Source organism: Somniosus microcephalus, chromosome 18, assembly GCF_052327205.1.
Source record: "Somniosus microcephalus isolate GS21.2 chromosome 18, FLI_Smic_1.0, whole genome shotgun sequence".
In the NCBI taxonomy this organism is placed as follows: domain Eukaryota; kingdom Metazoa; phylum Chordata; class Chondrichthyes; order Squaliformes; family Somniosidae; genus Somniosus; species Somniosus microcephalus.
Window position 1 is genome coordinate 14,140,849 of NC_141004.1, and position 13,678 is coordinate 14,154,526.

At 46.0% G+C, this 13,678-nt stretch overlaps 1 protein-coding gene across 2 annotated transcripts in view; it reads left to right on the forward strand.

Annotated features, from left to right (window-relative positions):
- dstyk (dual serine/threonine and tyrosine protein kinase) overlaps window positions 1–9,367 on the forward strand; it is a 118,872-nt gene extending 109,505 nt beyond the window's left edge. For both annotated transcript variants that reach the window (XM_086011075.1, XM_086011076.1), the window contains 2 exons: window positions 743–877; window positions 1,855–9,367. In XM_086011075.1, the coding sequence (XP_085867201.1) occupies window positions 743–877; window positions 1,855–2,027 (308 nt within the window). In that variant the 3' untranslated portion in view covers window positions 2,028–9,367. The remainder of the gene's footprint in view (window positions 1–742; window positions 878–1,854) is intronic.
- Window positions 9,368–13,678: the final 4,311 nt, after the last annotated feature.

The window sequence follows — 13,678 nt, forward strand, 5'->3', positions numbered from 1 at the left end:
GGGTTCTGAACTCCTGGCTCCGGATCATTAGTCCAGGGCTCTGGATTGCTAGTCCAGTAACATAACCACTATGCTATCGTACCCCTGCTCTGTGTGCCCTTCGCCCGCCCCCCCCCCCCCCCTCCACAAAAAAACCCCATCAGCAAAAACGAGAAAATTGTGTGGTGTGCCAGGCTATTCCAATATAACCAGAGTGAATTTGGCACCAAGGGAACCCACTCTGTTACTGAGCCACTTTTGTTGGAATTGGCCTCATGAAAGAAACAGGAGTAGGCCATTCAGCCCTTCGAGCCTGTTCCACCATTCATTATCATGGCTGATCCACACCTCAACTCCAATTCCCCACCTTTCCTCCATACCCCTTGATGCCCTCGCCTAACAATCTGTTGATACGAGCAGAGGGGTGCAAGAAAGCCCCTGGCGACCCTGCTGCCAGGTCTCTGCAAATACTGCCCACTGAGAAGCGGTCAGGAGAAACCAGATGTCTTGCCTTCAGTGATGCCTCTAATAACAAGCCCCTGAACGGCTTCACTGAGACTGGGTGTGAGGGAGGGTGAGGAAGAGGAGGAGCGCTCGTAGAATGGTACCACATGTGGAATCGAATGCACGACCCTGCACTGTACCCCTCCAGCACACTCAACAATACACTGCCACAGCATATCCTCAAACATTAAGCTTGTAATCCTTACACTGTTGTTGTTTTTTTTTCACCCCACCCCCCCCCCCCCCCCGGCTTCTTTAGGAAAGTACGATAATTCTGTGGATGTGTATGCATTCGGAATCCTTTTCTGGTATCTCTGCACAGGAACGATTAAACTCCCGGAAGCTTTTGAAAAATGTTCAAGCAAGGATCAGCTGTGGACCAATGTGAAGAAAGGTATTTAATGACCACCCTTCTTTGTAACTCTGCTCATCCCAAGTGAAATCATTTGGAGGCTGTCTCAACAACTATTTGCATTTAAATAGCGCCTTTTAATGTAGCAGAACTTCCCCACTTCACAGGAGCTTAATCCGACAATTGACTCCAAGCCCAAGGAGGAGACATAGGACAGGTGACCAAAAGCTTGGTCAAAGAGGTCGGTTTTAAGGAGAGTCTTAAAGGAGAGAGACAGAGGGGTTTAGGGAGGGAACTCCAGAGCTTGGGGGCTAGACGGTGCAGTGGGGTGAAGGAACTTGGGGGGGATACACAGTGGCCAGAGTACTCGATCAGTAATTCTGGCTCGATCTCAGTAGTGACGACACTGAGGCCAGCCTCCTATCTCTACCTCAAAAGTCTTGTGTCTGTGTCACTAGTACGCGGGGAAAGTGTTTGGTGTGTTGGTAGGGTGAGGAGCATGCCGACGAGCTAAATTTCACGGCGATCCCCGCTTCTACTATGAATGACCCCAAACCACCATCATGACTCGAGGGGCAGCACCACAGGAAACGTACCACTTTTATTCCCCCAGCTCGATATCTGTCTGTATCCCTTGCTAATTTTGATGTATTCTACCCTCTCTACTCCCCTGGTTTTATCTTCCCCCTACTCGGCTAAAACAGTTTCCACTGACGGGAGGGTCGGTGACCAGAGGGGACAGATTTAAGATAATTGGCAAAAAATCCAGGGGGGAGATGAGAATTTTATTTTACACAGTGAGTTACGATCTGGAATGCACTGCCTGAAAAGAGGGGTGGAAGCAGATTCAGTAGTAAGTTTCAAAAGGGAATTGGATAAATACTTGAAAAGGAGAACTTTGCGGGGCTATGGGGAAAGATCAAGGAGCAGTGGGACTAATTGGACAGCACTTGGCACAGGCATGCTGTGCCGAACGGCCACCTTGTATGCAGCCTGATTCTCTGATTCTCTGGTCCTAGGTGCACGGCCGGAGCGACTGCCTACGTTTGACGAGGAATGCTGGCAGCTGATGGAGGCGTGTTGGAGCGGCGACCCTTCGCAGAGGCCCCTGCTCGGGATAGTTCAACCCATCCTGCAAAGCATCATGGACAGGCTCTGCAAAAGCAACTCCGGGCCACATGGCTCGACGTGAAGAGCGAGCGGGAGGCAGCGCGGATTGGCAGGAACTCTCCACAAAGTGGGGTGAGGGTGGGGAAGGCAAAGAAAGAACCCAGTTTATTGAGGCAGGGTTGTTTCCGTTGACTCCGCATCAGTATTAACACTAGTTCAGCATCACTGTTTACCTTCTGCTATGCAGCAAGAAAGCAAAACTTGATATTTTTATTCATTTTTTTGGACTTGTGGGGGTTGCAATAGGACGGCTGTTGGGACTGGTGCAAGGAACTCACTGGGTTTTCCTTTCTCGACAGTATTTTTGAGCAAACCTTGCTTTTGGGGTTCTCCGATTTGACACACAATGCTATTAAGAGAAGGGACGGCTAGGAATGCAGCTGCTTATTTCATCGCTCCTTCCCTCCCATCCACCTATTTTCCTTCCCCCTCTCCACCCTCTCTGATCCATGTGAACTGCTGCCTCATGAGCATGGATTGGCGCCGGGGCTAAGTGTTCGTCTGTTCGAGGCTGAGGGGAGAGGATAAAACGTTTTGGCTGAAGATTAGCACATTGGCACTGTTCACCATTTATTTCCTGTCGACAGCTTTTAGTACCAGACACAGTAGTATTTGTTTTTTGCACTGTTGGCACTTGTCTCTCTCTCTTTTCCACAAATAGTGTCACTTTGCACTAATTTTACACTTTATTTTTTGGCTTGGAACTCGCAACTGTTGAGAAGTTAATGCAGAATCGCACTATTTGTTGCGTCTGTACTGCTGTGTACTGGATTGAAGACGGGGAATGGCGATGATCGCTCCTGTACTTCCACTCCTCCTTTTTGAGTGTGTTGGTCCATAGTTCCTTGTCCCTGGCGGGCCTTTTACACAATCACCACCCCCTCCTCTTTCCCCCTCTTCCCCTCTTTCCCCCCCCCCCCCCCCCAAACGGCTTGCATGAGGGTCTCTCCTGTTGTATGAAGATCCTTGTCAAAGAACAATATCACTACTGCACACAATCATAGTTCAACTGAATAAAAACTAGAAAGTGTGCTGGCTGCAAAAAAAAAAAAAATGTTAATGCTTGAAAAGGTCTTGAAAGTGAAATGTGAAAGAAAATGCAACTAGCTTTTAGCAAAGTGCCAATGACTGAATTCCACCGCTGGCCATGCGTTTGCCCACCCGATGGCATCTTCGGCTTCTGCTGATCCAAAAGCAAGTGTGTAACTCCTGGGAGGGGAGTTGAAAGGAGAGCAAGGTCACTACAGTCCTGATCTTCCTATATACCCATAAAAAGCATCCAAGAAATGAAGGAGTGGAATTCCCCTGATTTGATGACCCTTGGAGTTGCCCGACGTTAAACACTACATTTCCTCCCATTGCTCGTGCCTCCATTTTAGTCGTTGGAAGAACCAAGTTGAAAATCACCCAGTTTGATTTATTTTTGTGACCTGCCTGCCTGCCCACTTGTCAAACTGCGTGGCTGTTGCAGAATGGCAGACTCTGCCAGGATGTTTGGGCACATCGGTTGGCTGTAAGCAAACTGGGGGTCAACTCCATTCGATAAGTGCGTTGTGACTGGAAACGGGTGGGGGTGACGGTGCGGGGTGAATATGGGAGATAGCGAATTGGCAGCCTCGTTTAACACTCCGTCCTATTTTAGCTCCAAGAAAAGTGCAAGTCGGGCTGCTGATTCACTATCTCCCTTTCTGCGCTACCGCCAAGCCTGTTTTTCACCCCCCAGGAGATTAGTTTGTGTTCTAATCTGGTGTTTTATAAATGTGTGTATGTGTTATTTTTAAACTGTTCTGTGTAACCTCATTGTTTACTTGTTCCATGAGAGTTGTCCCCATTCGAGGTAAAGGGCTTCCGTTCCGACTGGTTGAGTTATGCCCCATGGAATGTCATCATCTTTCCGAAATTTGGCTCGTCACTGCTTTTTTTCCATAGTAAACTGAGACATTGGAACACTTTCAACTGAGTATGTTATGGTAACACAGGGAAGATGTATTGTACGGATACCACTGTTGGTAATCTCTTTTATATTTAAAAAAAAAAAGGCAGTTTCTGGGGCAGAAGAGCCAGTGAATAAGGCCTGTCAGTGACCATAGCCTGTGGCGAACAGGCTCAAATTCATCCTTTTAGAATGAGAAACCCCTCAATATAGCACTTTGGCACCAGCACATCTTGCCGAATTGGCCGGGTTCAGGTTTTGCTTCGCTCTAGCGTTCTGACCTGAGGACCGATCGTTGGATTTAACACTCCATCCTTCTACAATCCGCTTAACGGTGATGTAAACACTAATTTTATTACCAAAAAAACCCTGGTTAGTTGCTTTAGAATGGGCTCTTGTAGCAACTTACTCAGTATTCTGATCAGTTCGGTTCTGATCATTTGTTGGTGCAAAATGCAGGTGTTGACTTGTTTTGATATCTGGCCTTTGATCGACAGTGTCTGGGATAGTAGTTAGTACGGTTGAGAGAAGGATACAGTTCTTGGAGGGGCAGTAGGGTTGGTGGATGAGTGAGGGCAGCAGCGATACAGGTCAGCCTGAGCGAGGAGCGACAGGTCTGGCGCAGAAGCAATTTAACACAACGTTTTAATACAGGAGCGAACTGGCCGTAGACCTCTTAGGACTGAAGCGGAGCGAGAACCCTCTTGCCCCAAGTCTGTCGCAGCGAGTGATTGTGGAGTGGATGATCCTGTTGATACTAATTCTGCTGCTCGTGTGACTGTCATGTTTCCCCAAGATGAGGGGCATACTGAGTGGCTGCGCTTGTGTTTGAGAGCTTGAGCGTGTTAAAAGGACTGCACCTTGGATACACGTGGGAGGTATCTCTCGTTATGTGAGTCTCTTACTGCACTTTGATGTTTTTTAACCAGTATTAGTTTTGGAAGAAAAATATTACATTGTTACTGATCAGAAAGTCTTCTAAATCATGCAATAGAAATCCAAATTATTTTAGCGGGGAGGTGAGATCAGAGGGCAGGTAACATTACTGATGGGTACTTGCCCTGGATTTTACATGTTTTTAAGTTTGAAACCTTCATGCCCCGTTTGCTTCACTGTCATGGTGGGTGGAGTGATGGATCCCCTTGTGTCCTGGTAGCATTTACTGATCTGTTCAGAGATCACTTGCTCTCGTTTCCGCCGCACTTCCAAGTCTCCGCCGAATTTTGGTGGATACAGGGGAGAGGGAAGAAGCCTCGGTCTGTGACTTTTCTTCTGAAGAAGCCAGCAAACCCCGAAACACTACACTGCAAAGGAGGGCAGGTGCCGCCCTGTTCCCCATTTCATCCTCGTGAATCTATTGTACTTGTCGGTGAAGCAAATTGAATAGATGGATGAAGGAGCTCGGGGGCTGGGCATGGTTTCAAAATTAAGTTTAAAGAAGAAAGGAGCTGTAATACAGGTGAGTACCTGCGCATGACAAAACCCTTAAATCTTCCCTTTGAGTAATTATCTGCAGAAAACACTTAACTCCTCCAAACACTGGAAAATTAGCAGAAGGTCCCAACTGGGGGGCGGAGGTGGGGGTCAGCCTGTCCACACAATTTAACGTTGGTTTTGTTTGTGCTGTCTTAAGCCCACCAACAACTGGATTGAGACTTTCTGAACGGGCGGTGGGCGAATCGTAAAATTCGAATGAATGAAGTGGCGATTTGATTAAAGCACACTGTTACAGCAGAGAAGGAAAAGCTTTGTTCTCCAGCTGGCCCCTGCTGTACATGATTTGGGAGTTGTGTATTGCTGGCGCTGGCTGTCCGACGGGAAGTTCCATTTGCGCCATTGACCTGAGAACAAAAAAATGTTCATCGAAATTGGAAAGATAGGCGGGAAAAACGATGGCGCTTGGAAAACATTCACGGTCCTGTTAAACCTAGAAAATAAAACCTCCTTTTGTAAAAGCCAAAGAAACGGGAGAAATCACTACTGACTTGAACATGATTCACAGCAAACAATTATTGACGTGAGAAAAACACTAAAAGAGGCAGCGCTGCTTTCAAAGGCAGCCGTAAGAAATCTCAATCTGTTGCAGTGTTCTTGAGTTCAGATATCCAGAGCCCTCTTCTGAGACCTGGGTTTTATTTCCAAAAGGGAGTAGTTTGCAGCCTGCCTCGTAGAAGTAAATGGTTATGGCCAGGGAGCAGTGAACCTTTAGCCAGTTAGCTTGTACGTCGTCTTTTCAAGGGGAGCTTCACTCAATCACAGAGAATCATTTGCTAAGTTTTCAGATCCACCTGCTGTAAAGAAATCTAGGTAGCGCGTACACTTTTTGTAAAGAAACTAATCCATCTCTGATGTACTGCCCACACTGCTCAAGTTCCAGATGGAAGCTTAGTTGCTTTGAAGTGTGTGCAATTTGTCGGGTTTTTTTAAGTTCTCTTTGGGTCATCCCTGGTCGTAATTGCTGGATTTAAGTTGGGTTTGTGAACACGGCGCCTTATTGCTTTAAACACTTGGCTTTGTGAGTGAAGCTCTGGTAGCGTAAGTGTCTTGAGACTTTGCGGTGCAGAGCGGAAGGATCCAGGCGTTTGATTTTTGTGCCCCCTCCTTTAATTGAGTTGTTACGTATGCGAGATGGAGAAAATTGGAGGGAGGGTAATTGTTTGCGAAGTTATTGCAATGAGTACGGCTGTACAGGTGTTGGGAGCAGGTCGTGCGCTCATCCCAACTGCAGGAGCTGCCTGGCCTGTATAGAAAGTGAGGGAGGTAAATGAAGAGATTTCATACAATCAAATAAAATCAGGTAGAGACTGCTTTATACACAGTGGAATCAAGGTGAAAAAAGCCAAGTGTTGAAGATAAAATCAACCGATTTGTAGCAACACTAATTCAAACCACTTTAAATCTTGAAATTATTCTAAAGCAGTGGTGAGAGTGCAGCAGTTTTAATTTAACACATCGTAAATCTCTCCTGAGTCCTACAAGCTGGCCAGTGGTAAGATGTTTTGATGCGGTGTTCAGCCATTTAAGAAAAGCTATTGTGGCTGACGGTCAGTATTTCTTTTTTGTGAAAACAAATCAGAACTTTGTGTAAATTGTGTTGTCAGGTACAGTTACAGACTGGTCTCCCTCATAGCATTTCAACCCTTGAAAGAGGCTTATACTTTTTAATTAAAGAAAGCACTTGGACTATCTGCCGCACTTGGTGCGACTGTGATTCAAAAAAAAAGCTCTTGACATAAGGCCTGAAGCCTGATGTACAGCACTGAACTGGGGAGGAGGTGAGCTCAACTCCAGCCAGTTTTAAATTGGACACACTGGAAGGCAAAGCCAGCTTGCCCCGGCTGCTGCAGTTTATAAAAAAAGACACCCCGTGCACAAGCTTGACCCCTTTTGCGTTCATGCAGAGGCAACGAGACCCATTGCACCCTCGTAGTTTGTTTTTTTTGTAAATTCCCCCTGGGCGAAAGGAGTATTTTTTTTCTCTGCTCAAATCACAGGCTGGAGGGGGAAGATTCCGCCTGTGTGTGTAAAGCTTTTCTTGGTGAGCTATCTCTACCTGTTTGTACTGTAACCTGAACCAGTTTGGCGATGTGGTATTTTTTAAGGCACTGCTTTTCACTCCATATCACCAAAAAAAAGCCCCCACAAAAGTCTAGTATTAAAAACTCCCGAGATGCTAACTCGTGGCTCGACATGTTTACACGTGGCCGTGCACACTTTCACGCTCTGTCCGCTTCGGTCGTGCCAAATCCTTCTCTTTCCTCCTCCACTTCTCCGTCTAGCAAAGTTCCCAAGATGTCCACACATCACTGATGGGCATCCTGCTGAAACGTAACCAGCCAGCATTCTCTCTCCCTCCCTCCTTGCCCCATGCGTGTCAAGCCCCGGGTATGTGCACTTGCCTGCATAACCTCCTCATTCAGACCCAAGCTATAAATTGAACATGGTTTATGAATAATTTAGACACTCTATCATGTTAAAGCGTGTTTGTTTGTATAATATACTGAGCAGGAGTATAACTGCATCCTTTTGTGTAATGTGTGTATGTGTGACTGTGGTGCGTGAGGAATATCCATCAAGGTTCATTAATCCTATCATTGCTTTGTTGAAACCTTTATTTGGAAAAGTGCATTGGACAATTAACTAAATGACTGCACTTTTATATAAAAAAAAATAAGCACCATTATGAAATTATAGGTAATTCGGATGGTCCCTCAAAGCTTCTGGTTTATTCCATTCCTTGTGACTTAATTTCTCAGAAAATTTACAGCTGGTTTGATTTATTTTTTCAGACCAATTGCGGATTTGTGTTTACATTTGTTTGACAAAAATAAGCTAGCTTTTTGGATCATCCCAGCAAGTGCTGTTGAGGGCTTAACTGGAGTTTTGGTCAGTGAGCTAGCTGTTGAACATTTCCCAGGCTTTAAGCTCAGTTGTGTACAAGATACACTGCTGCAGAATTTAGAGAGGGAGGCCGATGTACTCATAGTGTCATAGTTGACAAAGCAATCCTTAAAGGACCTCCTTCTAACCATTGCTCCTACTCTGGCCACTTGTACTGCAACAGGATTTGGTAACCACAGCAAGGAATGGCTTATGATGGACCGCAACCTGGAGTTGAAGTGGAGGAACAGGAGAACTTTCTTCTGCTTACACTTGCATGTTGACGTAGCTCTTGGGGGGCGGGGGGGAGAGAGAAAGAGGAAGACAATTTTTAGTAAATGAGTCCCACATTCTTTTTTAAAAACTCTCCCCATTCTCTGTTTCAAATCTGTCACCTTGCCCTAAATTGCCCAATGCAATTCTGCTATCTGTTCTCAAACCACCCGCTAAAGCACTTTTTGAAACTTCCTGCCTCGGTTAAACCCCATTAGTGGGGAAAGGATTCTTGACAACCAAGATGGGCATTTTGTGTCTGTGTGTGTGTGTGTCCATGTGTGACTCCCCTCCCCCTCTAATTGGGAAGAGGACTGGGACAGGACTTTAAACATCCAGTTATGAGGGAGACTCCTGTGGGAAAAGCTTGTGGGCTATCTGCACAATTCATTAGCACAATCCTGTATAGAACAATTGTTTGTTTTCCTGTTGGTACATTCTGACACAATTCTGTTTTTTGTTTTAATGTAAATGGTGACTAGACTTGGAAGTGTAATGGAGATTTTTTTAAATGCTAAGTATGCTTGGACTCCAGTGCAATGAAAAACAGTAACTAGTTGGGTGCATTATTAATATTTTACCATTGTGTATTCCTTGTAATCTTTCTCCAATTAAGCCATTGAGTAAAGTTTCAAGATCAAGTACTTGTTTTAAAACGAAAAGTTATTCCATTGTTAAAATGCCTCCGCTCTCAAATCCTTTTGTTTTATATAAAAACTGGGGGAAAAAATGCACAAAATACAAGGTGCTATATAATAAAGATGAACATTAACCTATTCCTTGTGCTTTTAATATATTGCTCGTGCTACTGTCCTGCACTCGTTCCTCCCATCAGACATGTTTGAACAATTTAGCTGAGATTTAATTCTCTCTTTCCTCCCACCCCAGGACTATTTCACATTAAAGGGGCCCAGGAGAGGGGAGGTGAGAGGGAAAGCTGTATTCACAAGATGGATGTGCTTGAAGAAGGCATCCATTCGGCCCATTGTGCCTGTGCCGGCTCCTTGGTAGAGCTGTCCAATGAGTCTCACTCCCCCATCTGCTCTCTTTCCCATAGCCCTGCAAATTTTTCCTTTTTAAGTATATATCCAATTCCCTTTTGAATCTGCTTCCACTGCCCTTTCAGGCAGTACATTCGAAATCATCATAACTCGCTGTGTTTATATATTTTTTTTAATTCTCATTTGTACCCCTGGTTCTTTTACTAATTATCTTCAATCTGTGACCCTCCTGTTTGTCCATCTTTGCTTTATTTTATTTTTTATTCCTTCATGGTTTATTGGCTGCGCTGGCAAGGCCAGCATTTATTGCTCATCCCTAGTTGCCCTTGAGAAGGTGGTGGTAAGCTGCCGCCTTGAACCGCTGCAGTCTGCGTGGTGAAGATGCTCCCACAGTGTTGTTAGTGAGGGAGTTCCAGGATTTTGACCCAGTGATGATGAAGGATCGGCGATATATTTCCAAGTCAGGCTGGTGTGTGACTTGGAGGGAACTTGCCGGTGATGGTGTTCCCATGCACCTGTTGCCCTTGTCCTTCTAGGTGGTGGAGGTCGCGGGTTTGGATGGTGCTGCCGAAGAAGCCTTGGTGAGTTGCTGCAGTGCATCTTGTAGATGGTACACACTGCAGCCACGGTACGCCGGTGGTGGAGGGAGTGAATGTTTAAGGTGGTGGATGGGGTGCCAATCAAGCGGGCTGCTTTGTTCCTGGATGGTGTTGAGCTTCTTGAGTGTTGTTGGAGCTGCACTCATCCGGGTAAGTGGAGCGTATTCCGTCACACTCCTGACTTGTAGATGGAGGAAAGGCTTTGGGGAGTCAGGAGTGAGAGGCTCGCCGCAGAATACCCAGCGTCTGACCTGCTATAAACAATACGGTGACATCGGCCAGAAACTCCAGTGTGACATTAACCAGAATCATATTCAAGTCCATTCTTTTTTGCTAAGTTTATAAAAAAAAAAAAAAAGTTAAAAGGAAAGGAGAAACAAAGCATTGTCTAACTTTCAATACACTTGTGATGAGGATCCATCAGGAAAGAACCTACAGTAGCCTCTGCACCAAGCAAACGTTTCAAGTGATTCCAGGGTTTTGGGCTTCACTCATCTACCAGAAATCCATGAAACATATTACTGTAATCAATCTTTGAAGAAAGTCCTGACATTTCTATACTTGTCTTCTGTTAGTTTGGATGTGAGCCCCTTTGCCTAATGACATGGTTTAGTTTTGTTCTTTGTCTCTGAGATTGGAGGCCACAGCTGGACATTTCCCCTAGCCAGCTGTGTTATTGTTTGGCAAATTGAAGTATGTAGGTACTTTTATGCAATAGCAATGCACGTTTTTCCTATCCCTTATCTTTGAATTTTTTTCCATCCTGATGCACGTTATTTGTGGAACATTGCATTCACAGGCAGACTAGCCATCTAGAAAATTGGAAGATTTCCTGAGAGTCCCCCTGAATAGTCCAAAGTGCTGTTGTAGTCAGTTCTTCTAACTGGAACCATTGGTCTATTGTGTTTTAGAAAGTGCTCAGCTAATAGAAGGGAAAGTAATGTTCAAAGTTGGACAATCCTTGCTGGGATACAGTTCCACAGGTACCATTCACACTGCTACCCTGGTCCACCTGTTCACTCATTACATGGGGATTGTTGGGAGGCTTCTCCGCTGTATGGGCTTGGCTGTGATGCCTCCGTTAGATCTTTGTCACCTCCATGTTTCCCATCAGGAGTCACTGGATGCGATCAGGAGCAGGAACCACAGCTGATTTCTTCAGGGGCCTCACAGCCAGTTGTAGCCCCACGACCAATGTCCCACCTGAAATTGGTTAGTACTGACTCGGGATCAGGGACCGTGCTGCTGTGTGTGGCTCGGATTCACTGTCCCAACCAGCTGAGCTGGTGGGGAAGCCCAGGATTCTCTGCAATTGATTGTTCAACTGTGAGCATTTTTCCTATTGACTCTTTTGAGGTGCAACTTCTGACTGACTGGAGCTCCAATAATCAGTCAAGCAGGAGGCTGATCCTTGTTATTACCAGAACCTTTGGCTGCTGGGCTTGACATGTACACAAGTGGACCTGCTGTATTTTGGCAAGTTTCCAACAGACTCTCTCCAAGTGACATGGTTTGTGACTTCTAACAGGCAAAATCAATGAATGTTAACACTGGTGGGGGCTAGTGGAATGGTTTACATCAACATTATACAGTAGACTTAATTGTTGGAAAGTTTAGGCGAGGGACACAGGCTGATGGAACCGGACATGACCAAGTTAAGTGGTGGTTGGGTGACGCCAACCTTGGACTTTGAGTACAATTTTTTAAAATAATTCACGTGCCTGGGGCATTGCTGGCAAGGCTAGCATTTATTACCCATCCTTAATTGCCCTTGAGAAGATGGTGGTGAGCCAAAAAAAAGGGAGCAGATTTGCACAGAAAGGAGCGTTGCCAGATCTACCCGTGCAGAACCAAGGTACAGGAAGACACCTCGCCCCTTCCCTCCGGCATTGTTCTGTTTTTTCTCACTTAATGTGCAAGATCAGACAGGCACCGTCCGTAGGCCTTGCACCTTAGGGTATCTCAGCTCTTCGCTCCGGCGCTGACCTAACCCAACGTGATGTCCACGCATGCACATTTTACAGCCTATCTGATTCTCTTCTGGGTGGAGGCCCCTTGTCCCAATCGAGAGCGGCCAATACAGCATGAACTGGGGATTGTGCTGGTTAATCCGTTTCTTTAAATGCAGTGAAGGGGTTAAAAACTAGATTAGCGGCTTAACTGACGAGCTGGCTGATGTAATAAAGGAGAAGTCTGGCAGAACAAAGACAGTTGGAAAAAGCATATTACACGATGATGGGGGGAGTAAAAGAATCAAGGAGGCCATACATTGAACAATGGGCTGCCAAGATGAGGTTAAGCGTACGTAAATTGGATAGGGCAAATGTGGAAACGGCAAATGAGAGTGTTTTGTGGAGATGTGATTAAGTGTACGTGACTTGGACAATTAATTGGCCAAGTCCCGAAGATATGAAGGAAACGAGATGTAAGATTGTATATAAGCCAACTGCTCGAATGTAACAATTAGATTCCTGTCTCAGCTCAGACTGAGGGGGCCTCTCCCTTCACGTGCTTGAATAAAGATCGCTTGGAACCAGTACACGCTCGTCTCCGTCTGCTTTGGGGCAGAGAGAAATCCCACAACAGCACTAGGTCATTTCCCCCCCACTCAGCCTTGGTGTTCACGTTTCTCTGGCTTATTACATTCTCCTTGCCACAAGCTGGAGCTCTGAGGCTGGGCACAAAACCGAGCTGCACTAATGAGTTCTCAACTAGGGGCCTTCCTCTTAATGTACGCACTCCAAAACAAGACAGAGCTTGCATTTCATGAATTCAGGACGTCCCAAGGTGAAGTCATTTTGAAGTGTAGTCACTGGTGTAATGTATTTTGTGCACAGCAAGCTCCCACAAACAATGAAATAATGACCAGATAATCTGTTTTTAGTGATGTTGGTTGAGGGATAAATATTGGCCCAAGACACTGGGGAGAACTCCCCCAGAACTTTGTCAAAATAGTGCCGTGGGATCTTTTACATCCACTCTGCGAGGGCAGACGGGGCCTCGGTTTAAAGTCTCATCCTAAAGATGGCACCTCTGACAGCGCAGCACTCCCTCAGCACTGCACTGGAGTGTCAGCTTTGTGAACCCACAACCACCTGACCCTGAGGCGAGAGTGCAATCTCCCCATCTCTGTAAACTCCTCCAACCCTTCGAGCTCTCTGCGCTCCTCCAATTCTGGCCTCTTGCGCATCCCCCATTATAATCGCCCCGCCCTTGGCGCCTGTGCCTTCAGCTGCCTAGACCCTGAGCTGTAGCTTGCGGGCCAGGACATTGGGTGTGCATTAGAGAGAAAGCAAAAATGATCAGCATCCTCGAAGAGAAAAGAAGTCGTGATTCAAGTTGGCCCGCTCCCAGCTCCCTGAGGGTGAACCACCTGGAAGGAATTCTGAGGAACCAGAAGATTGATACTTTATGCCCATCATTAAATGTGTTGAAATAATGAAGACAGGTGAAAAGTAGAGAACTCTGACAGGAGCTGCTCCCTGCC